The sequence below is a fragment of the Ipomoea triloba genome, chromosome 11 (assembly GCF_003576645.1).
Source record: "Ipomoea triloba cultivar NCNSP0323 chromosome 11, ASM357664v1".
NCBI lineage: Eukaryota > Viridiplantae > Streptophyta > Magnoliopsida > Solanales > Convolvulaceae > Ipomoea > Ipomoea triloba.
In genome coordinates this window covers 22,372,380-22,390,327 of record NC_044926.1, presented here as the reverse complement: position 1 = coordinate 22,390,327, position 17,948 = coordinate 22,372,380, and the positions used below count along the sequence as shown (strand labels likewise).

General features: G+C 37.3%; 2 protein-coding genes across 2 annotated transcripts; one reads left to right on the top strand and one right to left on the bottom strand.

The window, feature by feature from the left end:
• Positions 1-929: 929 nt before the first annotated feature.
• On the bottom strand, positions 930-2,232 carry LOC115996508. The gene is made up of 2 exons (XM_031235767.1): positions 1,759-2,232; positions 930-1,109 (listed from the first exon to the last, which is right to left on the bottom strand). Exons 1-2 carry the CDS (start codon positions 2,182-2,184, stop codon positions 1,038-1,040), a joined length of 498 nt encoding a protein of 165 aa, XP_031091627.1. The 5' UTR covers positions 2,185-2,232; the 3' UTR covers positions 930-1,037.
• Positions 2,233-6,586: 4,354 nt separating this feature from the next.
• LOC115996493 (2,3-dimethylmalate lyase) lies at positions 6,587-17,552 on the top strand. Its single transcript, XM_031235749.1, has 8 exons — positions 6,587-7,064; positions 7,828-8,039; positions 8,911-9,192; positions 14,806-14,928; positions 15,399-15,549; positions 15,895-16,106; positions 16,940-16,976; positions 17,064-17,552. The coding sequence occupies exons 1-8, from the start codon at positions 6,665-6,667 to the stop codon at positions 17,180-17,182; spliced, it is 1,536 nt and encodes a 511-aa protein (XP_031091609.1). The 5' UTR covers positions 6,587-6,664; the 3' UTR covers positions 17,183-17,552.
• The last annotated feature ends 396 nt before the right edge of the window (positions 17,553-17,948 follow it).

Here is a 17,948-nt window from a genome sequence, read left to right as displayed (position 1 = left end):
TTTTTTTTTTTTTTTTTTTTTTTTGCCTTTGCCTTTCCTTGTTTTTGGTTATCTTTTTGGAAATTTTAATTTGCAGAGTCTTTGAAAATGAATTTTGTTTTTCTATAGTAAAAGTTCAATCTATGGTGTTAGTGGTTAACACCTCCCTGGTAGGCATTTGTTTCCTTCGATCTTTCTCAGTTATGTTTCTTTATCATTTTTGTACATTTTCATGAAAAAACCCACACAAAGGACATTCTAATTTTCAACTCTGGTTTCATTTTCAATTCTCTGAAAAAAGGAAGCATATATACTCTGTGTATATATATAATATTTCCAGATAACCTCTAAAATTCAATATGTTTTAGTTTACTTAAAAAGTAGAAAAAATGTCTGGTACAAGGCAGAGTTGTGCGGAGCAGCTCTGGGTCAGAAAATGATGATTAAAGATATGCAGGGATAGATGAAAAGAAGAGGAAGTTTAATGGTTGAGTAATTGACAAATATAACCTCCATGAAAAAAAATTATTAACAAAATTTCTCATTATATAATGTCAGGGACCAAATGTGGCACATTATGAATAATTAAAGGACTAAGTTTGTTCAAATCAATTGATATGGACTAAATTTCTAAAAGTAAAACAATTGAGGGGCAAAAGCGTTGTTTTCCCAAAAATCAATTACAAACTACATTCCCTATTTGTTTAAAATTCATGCTATCAGTTTGTAAGCGTGCAAAACCACACAAAACCAACAAATGGAGTTGCAATTATTATTATTATTATTATTATTATTTAAAAATAAATTGAAATTGTAACGATATAGAGAAAATGATATTAAATTACAAACAATCAAAAATGTTTAATAGAGTTAGTTGTATTAAAAAAAAAATGTGTAGTAAGATTCACTTTAAATAGTGAGAGAATATTGCATTAATAAACAAGTTTTCAAAAAAAAAAAAATTGCATTAATAAACAAAGTGTCATGGGATTGATTGAAATAAACAAAGTGTCGTGGGCAATAGTACAAATAATAATTTAAACAGATCGAGGACGAAGTCACATTATTTGAGGTTTCTTCTTGCTCTTCTTGAAATTCTTTGAAGCTGCTTTCAATACCTTTGCCCATCCCTGCACATCCAAACCATACATGCACACATATTTATCACATTTAAATATAAATCCAATTTTTTTTAACCAATTAAATAATTACCAAAAAATCAGCATAAGAGTAGTAAATAGAAGCTATGTAAAAAAAAAAAATTAATTCAATTTTGAGTTAGTTACCGAAATGGTCCATTGACTATTTAGAAATTACTAATTTGGTCATTAACTATTTTTTTTAAACTTAATTAAGTTTTTAATTTTAAAAATTATAATCAATTTGGTTATCCGTTTGTTTATCTATTAAATATTGTTTAATTCAAAGGTATTATTGGAATTTCACGTTGTTTCCTAGGCTGCTCCGAACCAAATTGTTAATTTCACTATAGTTAAGTGATCATTTCGATAATTAACTATTCGATTTAATAAGAGAATAAATGGTGAATGTGATGTGAAATTTCATCAATATCCTCAAATTAAAAGATTTCTAACGTTGACCAAACCGATACTAAATTGGTTAAAATTTTAAAAACTGAGGACTTACAAAAACAATCAATAACCAAATTGATAATTTGACTATACTCAAAGAACCATTTCAATAATTAACTTTATAATTTAAAAAAACAAAAAAAAAAAAAAACAAAACAAAAAGGAAAAAAGGAATTGCAGTAGTTACCTTTCGTGGAGTATTTGTGAGCTTAGAAGAAGAAGGGATCGGAGAGAAATCAAAATCCCTCATCTTCCTCTTCTTCAACTGTTGATAACGGACACTGCAGGACACCGCATCTCGAAGCTTGCTCTTGAATTTGGCCGTCACTTCCTTGAAATTGGTCCTGGTTTCCGCGTACGTCAGCTTTCTCCGGAGGCCGGAGCCGAGATCGCCGGGGCCGGCGACGGGGATCAGGGGGCGGGCCACCATTGGGGACCAGATTGTGCTCTGAGAATAGTCGAAATCGAAGGCGGAGTTGTCCGGAAACTTGCAGAGTAGATCTCTCGACATGGTGGTCTCCAAGTACTCCACCACCATCACCAGGGGTGCGCCGCCGCCGCTGTGACAGTCAGCCGCCGCCGCCGCCATCAGAGGGAGATCCGTTGAGTTCATGGAGTGGAGTGGAGAGTGTAGAGAGAGTTGGAAATCGGCAAATACAGACTACGGAGTGGACAAGCCAAATCTAAGCATATATATACATACACGGAAAGTATCCGTTGCGGGAAGAGGGGCCCACCATTCCCCAAACTGCCAAAGTTGTTATATTTATTTAATTCGTCGAGAGCACAACATTCATGAAAATTTTATATGGTCATGGAATTCTCGTTTACAAAAAATCATAAGGTGGCCCCGATTTAGCTCATTGTTTTAGTAAGTAGTATTTGAGGTAGGAGATTAATATTTAAAATTTGACAATAATAGTGTGGAGATTATGATTAAAATGGACAAATTTCTTGTATACACGGACAATTTGACCATGTCTAATGAATCACTAAGTTACCGTGATTTAAATCATTCCAAATGTTTTGTCAAATCAGGGTGTGGCGCTATTGGGGTTAGAGATTCAACCTTTGGGGCAAGAAATCATAAGGCGAGTACAATTTCAGCCGTATTTGTTATGTAGTTTTCTCATTAATTAGAGTTAATTACACTTTTAGTTCTAGATTAATAGGTGACATTTTACTTTTAATCTTTTTTCTAGAACATCCTTTGTTGGTCATAATATTAATATGGCATGATCATTTTTTGTCATCCGTCAAAAAACATATTTAAATGACGTTAAATATGAGGGCACTTCAATTTATTCGGTTCTAAATGTTAATTCTTTTTTGTCCTAAATTTATTTGTGTCATTCCATTTCTGTGGAAGCGCAGTTGCAGAGGAGCAGATTGCAATTGAAGAAAACACGGGACTCTAGCCGTGAATTAGAGATTTTTTCAAAAATACAAATAAAAATAAAAATATAGTGGGTCAACCCACTTTGTATAAAAATATCAAAATGTTCTCGTATTTAACGTCATTTAAACAAGTCTATTGGTTGATACTAGGACTAACATGGGATATTCTAAAAAACAAAAAAAAAAAAAAAAAACTTAAAAGTGAAATGACACCTATAAATCTAGGACAAAAAATGAAAATAACTACATTAATTATAATATTTTAAGTTTGACTATTTATGAGAGTTGTTTATTCTCCTTGGTTTGAACCTGTTAATCATGGGTAACTTAAGTTAATATACTTTATTATCGATTAAGGTCACAAGACTGGTTTCACCAAGAACGTATCTTAAGGTAGTAGATGCATACTTTCTTGTAAATCAAAGAAATCAGTATCTTTTATTTTTTTAATTAACTAGTATTTTCACCCGTGGCATGGAATAGATTTGTTATAATATTTTAAAAATATTTGGATCGATATACAATTGTATAAATTATAACATCGAGTATTATATAATGCAATTGAAGAATTGAATTGGATCGATTATGTTTTCTAATGTTATCATTGCTTGAATTCGAGCAAATAATTGCTCAATTAATAGTTAACGTGTAGATATACGTATCCGGTTCTGAAACTTTAAAGTTTTATATATCAGTATTTAGGATTTGTATTAATTGGACTAATTAGCTTGATGTCTAGCAACTCAGTTATAGAAATTGTTTGTATGGAAGATATTATATATGTGTGTGTGTGTGTGTGTGTGTATATTCAAGCATTTATATTCAAGTCTTTAAGCTAACCAAACCTAAAATTTGCTAAGACTAAATTGTGCTTAAATTTAAAAAGGGTTCACGTATTTCTGTTGCCAAATCCTTTACGAAAAGTTATTCTAACCTAGTTAACACCTCCCTAGAGTTGTGATTCAAACCCTTCAAGACTAACAAATTCAAGCTCCTCTAAAAATGGAGTTGTATTTATACTAGTGCAAACCCACTTTCATTTTTCAATGTGGGACAAATATTTCTTCTAAGCCTTCACATACATAACCATTTTTCCAACTCAAATGAGTATTCTTTGAGAACCAATTTGTCATTCACCCATTATCCGTTTTGAGTATACAACATATCCATTTCATCGTCTCACTTAGGAAAACTCGAAACTACTTTGACTTGACCAAATCAGATGTGGACGCCACTGATATTTATACCACAAAACAATAACTTAAAATGTTATTTTTTGCTAAAATTTCTAACAATCCTCCACATGAATGAAAATTGAGTTTTGAGATTGAAAAATGACATAATGTGTTCAATAGTTGATCCCTACATAGGATAGGTAGGTGTTACCTTTTGGACCTTCTATTGTAAAGATATATTTACTTTACTAGATGTCCGGTAGAACGCAATATCTTTGAGTCGTACAGTCATTTATGTAAACATTTATATATCTTACACATAAACCTTCCAACATTGTTATGTTCTCATGGATGTGCCCATTTTTGCCAGAACACCATTATTGGTTCTGCAAGAGTTTCTAAAGAATGAATCCCAATCAATTCTCATTTAAAGCGGCCTCACTTTCTCTCACATAGGTGATTCTTTTCCGAGTATCTCGTATACTCCACTTCATGCGGTAGTCACTATTTTAACAAGGAGTGGTTAGGAGTCTGTAACCCCCGCAGTGACATATTTCGCTCTATAATTTAGATGTCCGATTGAACCTAGGTGTCAACTAGGTTGGGTATCTACTATAGAATTTTAGTCCAAGGACTTTAGTCCCATTCCTTGACAACTTCTCTATCAACTCTTTATTTAACCATTTGGTTAACGGATCCGCTACGTTATCTTTTGACTTCACATAGTCAATTGAGATAACACTTGTTGAGAGAAACTATTTTATGGTATTATTTATATAATGTATATGTCTAGACTTACTATTATACATGTTACTTAATACCTTTCCAATTGCAACTTGACTATCACAATGGACACAAATTAGAGGTACAAATTTTTCCCAACTAGGAATATCTTCAAGAAAATGGTGTAGCCATTTAGCCTCTTCGAAATATTTGTCCAGAGCTATTAGCTCATATTCCATCGTGGATCTAGCTATCATAGTTTGTTTTGAGGATTTTCAAGAAATGCCTGCACCGACTAACATGAACACATAGTCACTCGTGTACTTAGAGTCCTTAATGTATGATACCCAATTAATGTTACTATAACCTTCACGTACAGTTTGAATCTTGTGTAGTGCAGTCCAAGGTCACAAGTATACTTAAGTATCTCATAGTCTCACTATTGCCTTCTAGTGAATATCACTGGGATTACTTGTATATCTATTGAGTTTGCTAACTGCAAATGCAATATCAAGTATAGTACAACTCTCATGCAAGTGTATGATATAGTAATGTCCAAGGGAGGAGGGTTCATGTGAGAACACTTCTCCTTGTAAAAAGCGTAGATACATCCACACCTTCCATATTGATAAATCAAAGGCGTTGATCTTACCATTATTAAACTTTCAAGTTTGCAATAATTGTAAAATGAACCCCTCTCTTAATTTTTTTTTAAAAATTCTAAAATTGACCCCACATTTTTTCTCAAAACCCTCAACCATTGATGAACTCTGATGGATGACTGAGATCAGCCCTCATTTTTTACATGAGGACCCTATTCTCATTTGTTCATACACATGTCAAAGGAAAATGTTGCAAATAAATAAATGTGGTTATTACTATACCTTTAAAAAAAATCTTTTATAGACCATAGAGTTATATGTTTGATTAGGACATTATATATCCTATATATATTGGACTAAAGGATAAAATAAATAGGTAATGATTCATTTTTTATCTCTTGCCTTCTCCCTACTTTATTATATAATGCATTATTTATATGATTCACCAAGAAGGTCTTATTTTACAACAAATTTCATTTATTTCTATCTTATACTTTTTGGCTAATTTTTCAATTAGGTAAGCTTATTAGGACTTTGTTTGGCACGCCTATCTGAAAGTTAAAAGCTGAAAAGTTAGTAATTAATAAGCTAACTGAGTGAAATTAAGGTGTTTTATAAATTTAGTTGTTGAATAGAATGATAAGTGTAAAAAAACATAAAAAGAACAGTTTTATAAATTTATATATTCACATTTAAATAGTTATATATATTGCAATATAAATATATATTTCACATTTATGATCTAGCATCCTATAGTAAAGTAACAATATTGTTGCAAATATCCTTCATCTCACTAGTTGTCTCACTTACAATAAAGAATGGGAAAGAGAAGGAGAAAAATGTTTAGATGATATTAAAATTTTGATTAAAGAAAAATAAATAATGTCATTTTTGTAAATTAATAAAGATAAAAAAGAAAAGAAAAATATTAAAAGTCTGTAACTTATTTTAAAACGCTACTTGAAAGAACGTTTTAAAATAAATTATTTTTTTAAACTAAAACATAACTATAACTTCTTCTTTTTTTAAAATAGATATAGGTTAAAATAACTATAAAATAAGTTTTAGGAGCCGGGCTATAATTTGGCTGTTGTAGACTATAGGCTATAATGCTATAGCAGCTCTATATAATTTGGCAATCGCAATTCGCACCATTTCCCCGGACTCCAATCCACCTGAACTGAACGCAGACGCCATGGCTGCAACAATGAACGCTGGAAGTTGCCTCCACTCCAAAAGCAACTGCTCAGCGCCTATTTCAAATTCCAAAGCTGGGACGCAGTTTTCCTCCCTGCCCCTTCATCGGCAGAGCCGGTGCACTTGGTTTCCGACTGGGGTCGGAATTAGAATCAATGGCGGTGGCGACGGCAGGGGATGGCGAAATGGGAGATTTTACACTGAAAAGGAGGGCTATGTGGGCGGGGGGAGGAGCTCCGTCCCAACCATTTCAGCCATCGCCAACCCGCAGGACTCTAAGGCGACGGTGCTTCGGAAAATCCTAGAATCGCCAGGGATTCATCTGGGCCCCGCCTGTTTCAATGCTCTCAGTGCAAAGCTCGTCGAGAGAGCTGGCTTCAATTTTGGCTTCACTACTGGTACTACTCTTTAGCTCACTGATTTCTGTTAGTGCTTATTTGATTTTCTTTTCTCGTTTAGGGCAGCATTAGTGCATTGTATGGAGTATACTTGCTTCAGTCACATAATTAGTTTGTTCATTTATGGCCTTTGATGGTTGGAGGATGATTGAACTAAACTTTTACCACTGTATCAAAAACTATAACTCACAGGATAGGCGAATTTTATTTCTTTATATATTGTCACCACATTTTTTAAGGAGGCTGCTAGACTTGGCCTCCTCCCAACAATTCTCCATCCAGTCAGCAAAATGGCTTTGATACCACTTATTATGATCAAAGCCCTTATCACTACGCTAAAAGCTATATCTCAGAGCAAAGGCGCAACTTTAATCTTATATACTCCATCCACATTTTTGAGAGACAGGATGCTAGACTTGACCCTTCGCAGTTTCGGCCTAACAATGCCCTAGCCATCAATTGATGGACTTGGCCCTTTACTAGCCTCCGTCCAACAGAGGGAGAGAGAGGGAGAGAGTACCTTAATCATGGTTCAATGCATTTTGTTTCATTGACAAAACAAAAATGAAAAATTAATATTTGATGTGGACGAGACTATTAACTAAAAAGACCTGCAGAATCATATATTTAGAAGCTGTCAGTTGATCACTTGATCCCTTGATCTCTCTTATCTTACTCCTATAGTCATAAATACTAAAATACATATGTATATTGGGGTTACTTCTAGATGCTGCAGTATACTAAACTATCATGCTTTCATAAGGGTTTGGAATATCCGCTGCTAAGTTGGGATTGCCAGATGTGGGGCTAATTTCTTATGGTGAGATGGTGGCTCAAGGACAAGAAATTACAGAAGCCGTTTCCATACCCTTAATTGGAGATGGAGACAATGGGTATGGTAATGCCATGAACGTTAAGAGAACTGTCAAAGGGTATATCAGAGCGGGCTATGCAGGAATACTACTTGAAGATCAGGTTTGCATTGTTATAAAGGCATAAAGCTCATGTAGTACTTTATGAAGATCTTTCTTCCATTCTTGGGTAACGCTTCTTCTCTTTCTACTGCTTGCTTTTTGTATGACAAGCTGTCATCAATAAGGAGATTTTGTGTAACTGGATGCAATGCGCCATTAACTGTCTTGTAGTTTTCATCTTAATTAATTTTGTCTAATAGTTTTCATGTTGCCTATTGGTTGCATTGGCATAAATTTTAAAATGTGCACCCTTGTATATTTCATAACCAATTAGAGAAGTCATATTATCTATTTATCTGTCCAGCCAAATAAACTAGCTTCCATAATGATATAGAGATAGACGAAGATTATCACAGAAAGTTTTTCTAGTTCCAAATTCAAAGATCCGTATGGCTTTAAAAATTCACATGTAGACATTGCTTGGCCAACAAGCAGGCTTCTTCTCAGACTTGCATTGTTAGTATGCGGCAGTTGGAGATCATCTCGGGGCAAGGGCAGAGCTTTGGAGGGACTGGGTCCCAGCCTCCCTGGATTTGAGAGAAAATCTTTTGCTTATAAATGTTTAAACTACATAGTGGTCCTTCTATGTTTGTACTATCTTGTGCACACCCTATCAAATATAAAGTGATATTAGTTAATTCAAAGTGAACATTAAGTTTAGATTTCAAAAGTGAAGCATTTTTTTATTTTAGGCAAAAGTCCTAATCTGCTGCCTTTTGTGACCTGAAGCCCCAAGGGGGCGATTGGGGCAGATGGTTTAGTTGGTATTTAAGACAAGGGTTGCATAACTTATACAGCTTAATGGTAAATCCTTAATATATTTCTTTTCAGCTGTTTAAGAGTCTAAATGCTTTTATTTCTGGCTATGGTAGGTTTCTCCAAAAGCTTGTGGCCATACACATGGCAGGAAAGTTGTGTCCAGAGAGGAAGCAATCCTGAGGATAAAAGCTGCCGTTGATGCTCGGAGAGAGAGTGGAGCCGACATTGTGATTGTAGCACGTACTGATTCACGTCAAGCAATTTCCTTTGAAGAATCACTTTGGAGGTCTCGGGCGTTTGCTGATGCTGGAGCTGATGTTTTGTTCATTGATGCCCTTGCATCAAAAGAAGAGATGAAATCTTTCTGTGAAGTTTCTCCAAAGGTTCCAAAGATGGTATGCCCTTTTTTTGTATCTTAAAAGTAGTTCTTCCTACTTTTAAAGTTAGTCATGCCCCTATTTTAAACAATATGGTCATTCTTTTTTGGAATCCTTCTTTTCTACCACTCAATGTTACTAAAGTAGTTTGTATTTCAATCATAGTTGTCAAGGCGCCACCTAGGTATCCGGTCAGTGGAGACTGGACACGTAACTAGCTCGGGCATCACCTAGGCGTCCAGGCGACATCTTGGACGCCTAACCCGGACTAAAACTTGGCCCCTACCCGAGTTATTAAAAAAAAATTGAATAAATAAATAAAAAATTGTCGATTAAAAAGTGAAAACCCTCCCAGCCTCGCCCTTCCACTGACGTCGCAGCCTCACCCTTCTTGGCCGACTGGCTATTCTTTTTTCTTTTTCATTCTTCTTTCTTTCTTAGTGGCTTATTATATATACACTCATCGCCTAGTGACTAGGCGGTTGGGTGGCACCTCGCCCAAAAAGTCAGCCTTGACAACAATGATTTTGTGAATATATGAGAGAATAATGTATATTTGTATATATCTCTATGTATAGAACTGTACAGACTACCACTACTTATACAAGAATAGAGAGAACCCTAATGGGCTTATCTATAAACGAGCTTAGGGTTTAACACTCCCCCTCAAGCTGGAGAGTATAGATCATATGCTCCAAGCTTGTTACAAATATGCCCAACTCTAGGAGCTCTAAGAGACTTTGTTAGGATATCAGCCAACTGATCTGCAGAGTTGACAAAGCTAGTCTTGATACTCCCAGACACAATTTTCTCCCTGATAAAGTGGCAGTCAACCTCAATATGTTTGGTCCTCTCATGAAAGACTGGATTTGAGGCAATATGAAGAGCTGCTTGGTTGTCACATATTAATGTCATTTGAGCAACCTGACCACACTGTAACTCTTGAAGTAAATGCTTAAGCCATATCAACTCACACGTGACAAGAGCCATAGCACGGTATTCAGCTTCAGCACTGGATCTGGCAACAACATCTTGTTTCTTACTCTTCCAAGATATAAGATTACCACCAATGAGTACACAGTAACCTGAGGTAGATCGTCTGTCAAAAGGACAACCAGCCCAGTCTGCATCAGAATATCCCACAACTTGAGCATGTCCTCTATCTTCATACAGTAGACCTTGCCCTGGGGCTCTTTTGATGTACCTCAGAACTCGAACAGCAGCATCCCAATGAGTATCACAAGGACTTTCAAGAAACTGGCTTAATACACTGACTGCAAAGGAAATATCTGATCGAGTGATTGTGAGATAATTCAATTTCCCGATTAGTCTCCTGTATCTCTCTCGGTCAGGCAATGGCTCCCCCTGTCCTGGTAGAAGTTTAACATTTGGATCCATTGGATTATCCACAGGTCTACAATCCAACAAACCCGTTTCTTCTAGAATATCCAAGGCATAATTCCTTTGAGAAATAACTATACCACTGTGAGACTGAGCTACTTCAATACCAAGGAAATATTTCAGTTTGCCCAAGTCCTTAGTCTGGAATCGACTGAAGAGATACTCTTTCAGTTTGGATATGCCTTCTTGATCACTTCCTGTTATAACGATGTCATCCACATACACAACAAGATATATGCATTTCCCACTAGAATGGCGATAGAACACAGAATGATCAACTTCACTCCGAACCATACCAAACTCACACACCACTGAGCTAAATCTCCCGAACCAAGCTTGTCGAGACTGCTTTAAGCCATACAAAGAGCGGCGAAGCTTACACACCAAGCCAGACTCCCCCTGAGCAACAAACCTAGGTGGTTGCTCCATATAAACCTCCTCTTTAAGATCGCCATGGAGGAAAGCATTCTTGATATTCAATTGGTGTAGGTCCCAATGGTTAATAGCAGCCAGAGACAACAACAAGCGGACTGATGCAATTTTAGCTACAGGAGAAAAAGTATCAGTATAATCCAAACCAAAAATCTGGGTGTAGCCTTTAGCCACCAGCCTTGCTTTAAGGCGATCAATCTTACCATCAGGGCCCACCTTCACAGTATAAATCCATCTACACCCAACAACAGTCTTACCCACAGGGAGAGGAACCAACTCCCATGTGCCACTGGATTGAAGAGCCTCCATTTCTGTCAACATGGCTTGGCGCCAACCTGGATCCGAGAGAGCCTCACTAGTAGTCTTGGGTATAGGCACAGAAGACAGATGAGAAAGGAAGGCATAGTATGGGGAAGACACACGATGATAGCTCAAGAAAGTATATATGGGATGAGGGTTACGAGTAGAACGTGTACCTCTACGGAGATCAGTGGATGCCTCAGTGGGATCAGGAACAGATTCCAGTGGTAGTGGTAGAACCGCAGCAGGAGGATCAGATGGCCCGGGTGAGTCAACAGGAGTCTCAGCAGGTGTAGGGCGAGGACGGCGTTGATAAACCTGAAGGGGGGGGGGGTTAGGGACAACGGGAGGATCAGCTGGAAGATCAGTACTTTGGACAACTGGAGGATCAGTACTTTGGGCAACTGGAGGATCAGTACTTTGGGCAACTGGAGGACCAAGGTAAGGAATATGGAGGACTTCTCGAACAGTGTCTTTTGGAGAAGGCTGGAAGAAAGGAGATGACTCAATAAAGGTGACATCTGCAGACACAAAGTGTCGCTTGAGTGACGGAGAATAACACTTATAACCCTTTTGTAGCCGGGAATAACCTAAAAACACACACTTAACAGCTTTAGGATCCATCTTTGACCGCCCTGGCGTCATGTCATGGACAAAACAAACACATCCAAAAATCCGAGGAGGAAGAGGAAAAAGATCAACAGAAGGATACACAATGGAATACGGGGTAAGGTTGTTTAAAACAGAGGATGGCATGCGATTGATCAAATAACATGCAGTAAGGATAGCATCAGCCCAAAAATGAGAGGGAACATGAAAATGCAATAACATAGTACGAGCAATTTCTACTAGATGCCTATTTTTCCTCTCAGCAACCCCGTTCTGCTGAGGTGTGTAAACACAGGACTTTTGATGTAACATACCCCGAGATTGCATAAAGGATTGGAAAGGAGCAGATAGATACTCTTTGGCATTGTCACTACGTAAAACACGGATGGCATTGTCACTACGTAAAACACGGATGGGAGTACCAAATTGGGTTTGTATTTCATTGCAGAAATTCTGAAAGATATTGAACAACTCAGAACGATTTCTCATAAGGAAAACCCAAGTACATCGTGAATGATCATCAATAAAGGTTACAAAATAATGGAAACCTAAGGTAGAATTGACTCGATAAGGAGAGTTAAGGACCCCAAACATCCGTATGCACTAAATCAAAGAGGGACACAACCCGATTATTGACTCTTCTTGGAAAAGACTTACGGGATTGCTTTCCAAGATGACACGACTCGCAATCTAAAGACTCAACAGAGATACCTGGAACCATCCGTTGAAGTTTGGATAGGCTCGGATGACCAAGACGACTATGAATAAGCAAAGGTGAATCTGTGGATGCACTGGCAGCAACACCCCCTCGCATGTAATAGAGACCCTGCGACTCAAGCCCTGTGCCAATCACCTTCCCCGTACTGCGATCCTGCACAACAACTGAATCAGCAGAAAGGGTTATAGAGCAGTTAAGAGTACGGGTGATTTTACTTACCGAAATAAGGTTGAAAGGACTATTGGGCACATACAACACAGACTCTAAAGGGAGAGAGGGAATAGGTGAAGCCTGGCCAATACCAACAGCTTGAGTTTGATGACCATTTGCTAAAGTAATCATGGGTAAATCTTTAGACTGAGAAACATTAGACATAAGCGAGACATTACCAGAAATATGGTCTAAGGCACTTGAATCCAGTATCCAAGTATTAGGAGTACTAGAATGAGAGAGACAAACAAATGGGGAGGTACCATGGTTGGAGGAAGGTGTGGTAGTAACCTTTCGGAAGGCTTTAAATCGGAGGTACTCTGCATAGTCATTTGGGACGAAACTACTGTGAGCCTGAGCCTCTGAACCAGTGGTCTGCACCATATTGACAGTGGTCTGACAGAACAAATTTTGCAAAATAATATGCAAAACAGATCTTCAGGTCAACAACAAATTGACTGTAAATGCCTGTCAACAAGCTCCGTAGCCTTATTTTAACATCAACAGAGTCCAGCACAGATAACTACTCTTCAAAACTAATCTCAAAGCTAGCAACAAAAAAGTCTGCTCTTCAAAACAGATCTGAAACAGTGCAAATAACACACTGATCTGAAACAGATCTTCAGGTCGCCGGAAAAATGCGGCGGCGACCGGCGGGCGGCGGTGGTGACCGGCGACGGCAGCGGAAACGAGCGACACTAGGAGATGCGTCTCCTCAAGCCGAGTCCAATGGTGGCAACGGCAGCTCGATCGGAGACCGGAGGAAGAAGTTATGGCCGGAAAACGGTCGGACTTCCCGACGGCGGCGGCGGCGCGTGAGGGCGCGTGCGGCGGCGGACGGTGACCGGTTTTGCGGCGGTAGGCTCGCGACGACGTCCCTGATGTATCTGTGGTGTTAGATCGGAGAACGAACCACGGTACCGACTTGGAACGTGAAACCAGTCGCGGCAGTGAACTCTCCGGCGATGCTCCGATGGCGGCGGCGGCGGGATGGCTTAGGTCCTAGGGTTTAGGCTCTGATACCATGTGAATATATGAGAGAATAATGTATATTTGTATATATCTCTATGTATAGAACTGTACAGACTACCACTACTTATACAAGAATAGAGAGAACCCTAATGGGCTTATCTATAAACGGGCTTAGGGTTTAACAGATTTCAATCTTCTCTTAATTTGATGTAGAAAGGAGAAGCCTTTTATGAAGATCTATTTTTGAAGTAAATTTTGAAGGAGAATAATGTTAAAGAAGTATTTGCTTGCTTTACCGCATTTCTTGTTAACTACTGCTGCAAAAATGTTACCTTTCTATAATGGGATTTCAGTGGGCATTCTTCTTTTCACATTACAATTCTAGCATATCTTCTGCCACAATTGCATTTTCTAAAATGCATTTGCATGCTTTGGGACTTCGAGTTACAACCTCAAGTAAACCAAGGATCTTAACTCTGAATCCTGGTTTCATATTTTGGCTATATTGTTTGCAAAGATAGAGATATATATTTCTCAGATAACATCACAGTTCAATCTGATTGTTGCTACTAACAGGTGATTCGGTAATTCTACTAGTCAGTCTCTTACAATCACTGTTGCAAAAATCGGCCTAGGCGCCCCTGGGCCGAGGGGATTTTACCCTTAGGCAGACATTAGTCAGCCGACTAGGCTGCCTAGGTGCCCAAGTCGGCCAACTTGGCGCCCAACTCTTCCAACTCGGCTGAGTGTTTTTTGTTTTTTGTTTTTTGTTTTTTTTTTTGGTGTGCTGTTTTTCTTATTATTATTACTTGGCCGCCTAGGCGCCCCCAGGCCGCCTAGCGCCTTCTACAACATTGCTTACAAGATTATAGGGTACTAATTTGTAAGCTGGAACATCTTTATGACCTTGCATTCTCATAAATCTTGACAATCTTACTCGTGGGGATTATTGATAAACTTTCTTAACAAAGTTCTTATATGCTCTGTAGGCCAACATGCTTGAAGGTGGAGGGAAAACACCGATACTCACACCAGTTGAACTTGAGGATATTGGTTTCAAAATTGTGGCATACCCTCTTTCCTTATTAGGGGTATCCATCTGTGCAATGCAGGTAACGTCTTGTACTTCTCTTGAGAAGCAATTTCACAATAGATTTTGGCCTTTTGCAATCTGCACTTGTCAGGTATGCAAGCTTAAGCCTATCTAAGGAATCTATACAACCAAATAAATAACAGTTGACATGTATGATTCTCCTTCTTCTGAGATTATCACCTGTTGTAATGGTTCCATAACATGCCTTCCGAGCAAATAAATAAATACAAGAAACAGAGAGAAACCTTTGTGGGGTGTCCCACCCTTCAAGTTTGCTTCCAACGGGATCTAATTGCAGCACAGCAGGTTAGAGCAAGATAGAAGGATTTAAAAGAGAGGTTTATTATTTGCCACGTTCCAAAGCATCTGATCTATTTCACGAATATTGGCTAAATAACTTAATCCTACATTCATTTTCCTTCCATTAACTTCTGAAAATTCACATACCAGAATGACTTCTAGATTAAGCTGCAATGTTGTTTTCTTCAGGATGCATTGAAAGCAATTAGAAGTGGTCGTTTGCCTTCACCTGGAAGCATGCCATCATTTGAAGAAATGAAAGATATACTCGGTTTTAATGCCTATTATGAAGAAGAGAGGCGCTATGCCACCAGCACCACCCAGCCTTCTTCACAGAAAGGTTAGTGTTCTTCTTGCAATTAGAACAACTGCTCTTATTGTTATTGGGTACACCAGAAAGGCTAGAACAACTGCATGCACTACGCATTTGCCACATGTCTGCATTCTATCCAATCTTAGTAGTGTCTTAGAAATATTGTTATTTAAAAAACTTTTCTTCTTCTTCCCTTTTATTTATTTATTTATTTATTTATTATTATACATTGATATAATTGCCTATGGGAAGCACAAACTTGAGTCTTTTAGTCCAAATGAAATTAGAGCTTACTTTTTTTCTTTGCATCTGATTGCATTCAGTTTACATAAACTTCATGAGAATTTGCACAGTTACATTGTTGAATACCAGGTTACACTCCACCGGAGAACAGCGAACAAGATGATACTGAACTGCGAAGTCAAAAACCACAAGATCCAGTGGTTGAAGTATTAACTCCTGAGGTGTATAATCCCTACGATGGGGATAGTTCAGGAGAATCTTTCTCAGGGATTTGGTCCCGAAAGTTGAGAGTTAAAATTACAGGACGAGATGGAATTGAAAAACTTGACATAAGAATTCCTGTAAGTCACACTACTATTTGCTACTGCCTTTCTGAAAGTAAAAGAAAATGATAAAAGACTTTCTTCAAGTTAGAAAGCTGTCTGAAATTTGCTGAGGCTAATACACTTAGGGTGTGCTTGGTTCATGGGGTTAAACACAAGAAATGGGAATGAAAGTCATACATATTGTTTGGTTGATAACTTTTTAAAACACTGGTATACGATTTGATTACTCCTATAATTACAAAACCCATTACCTAATTTAAATCAGGTATCATATCATTAATTCAGCTTTATCCCTCCTTATTTCATCGCCCCATCATTTCGTTGCCTCCTTACTCATCTCTCCTCACTTAATCTACTTTCTTACTGCATTGTCTACTCACTTCATCGTCACTCATCAATTGCCTTGATTTTTTTATTTTATTTTTTATTTTTAAAACCTTTATTCCGATTATAGGGTCATACATAACCAAATATCAATATTGGTAATCATTCTAATTCCACCCTACTACCAAACATGCAAAATACTTTCACCAAAACCTATTCCAATTACCAAGTATTTGATTCTCATTTTGATTACAATTCCCATGTTCGAACCAAACACACCCTAAATTATTAATAAGTCAGTTCCTCATTTTGTAAATGTTTTTCGCACATCTTCAAGTCTTCATGCATTCGAAATGTTTAAATCTCCTACCATGTTTTGACCCTGTTGTATGGCCTCATGGTCAACTTTAAAAGGGGTGGAACTTTATGATCAACTCATGTCACAGATGTTAACAATTAGCCAAGTTGCGAGTAGACTAAATTATTGATGAATCATTTCTCACTTTTTATCCCTTTGTTTTAAGGCTGGATTTTTGGAAGGAATCAAAAATATAGTCCCAGGTACTCTACATCCATGACCCATTTCTTGCAGTAGCAGTTCTATAGACATCATATTCTTATTTGTTTCGCATATTCTTCTCTATGCAGCACTAGTGGGGGTGAACTTGAAAGCACTTTTGGACGATGCGAGTTTTGAAGAGGGAGGGAAGCAGTTGTTAGATTTCAAGGATACAAGGGGAGACAGGATTCAAGTGTTCTTGGAGTAGACAGACTATGTTTTATCTTTGAAAAGCTAAAGACTTTATGGTCCATTTTAGCTTGAGACTTTGAGACTGCCCTGCTAATCTGGCGCTCTGGCAGATTCAACTTGTACTCTATTGATAGTATTGTAGGATTTTTGTGGCAAAGAAATGGTGGTTTAGAGGACCAGCATCCCTAAAAGGTTTCAATCTGACATTATTTATGTGATGTCATTTTTTTTAAAGCCTATGTAGATTGTAGTCATTACAAATGTAGTTAGAGCATTCCATTGTTTTGTTTAGAGATGTGGAGATAAGCATTAATTAAGGGTGTGTTTGGTTGACAAGTTTAACTATCGGGAATGGGTATCAAATCATTGCTATTGTTTGGTTGAAAGGTTTTTAGAACACTACTATGTCTTTTGATTATTCCATTAATTGTAAAACTCATTTCCTAATAAAATAAGGGTTTCATTTCCCTTCCAATACGCTTCCCCAACTATTAATAATCATTAACATTCTACCCAACTACCAAACATGTAAAGGGAGTGTTTGACAAACAACTGATAGTTGATAGTTGATTGAATTTGTCGATAGTTAATAGCTGATTGTGTTAGTTGGTTTGACAAGCTAATACATTATAGAAAAGTGTTTTGTAAATTAGTTGTTTACTTTTAGCTGATTATATGTAAAATGACCTATAAGGGCATTTTGTTAACTTTTTAATTCTTTAATTAAATTTATAATTTATTATTATTATTATTATTATTATTAAATCAGTTGAAACCTGCCA

Bases quoted from the DNA above. Each gene is read 5' to 3' on its own strand.
- LOC115996508 (XM_031235767.1), bottom strand. From the start codon at position 2,184: ATGAACTCAACGGATCTCCCTCTGATGGCGGCGGCGGCGGCTGACTGT. The intron at 1,110-1,758 runs GTAACTACTGCA...TTGGATGTGCAG, and splicing joins TCACAAATACTCCACGAAAG to GGATGGGCAAAGGTATTGAA.
- LOC115996493 (XM_031235749.1), top strand. From the start codon at position 6,665: ATGGCTGCAACAATGAACGCTGGAAGTTGCCTCCACTCCAAAAGCAAC. The intron at 7,065-7,827 runs GTACTACTCTTT...TGCTTTCATAAG, and splicing joins CAATTTTGGCTTCACTACTG to GGTTTGGAATATCCGCTGCT. The intron at 14,929-15,398 runs GTAACGTCTTGT...TGTTTTCTTCAG, and splicing joins TATCCATCTGTGCAATGCAG to GATGCATTGAAAGCAATTAG.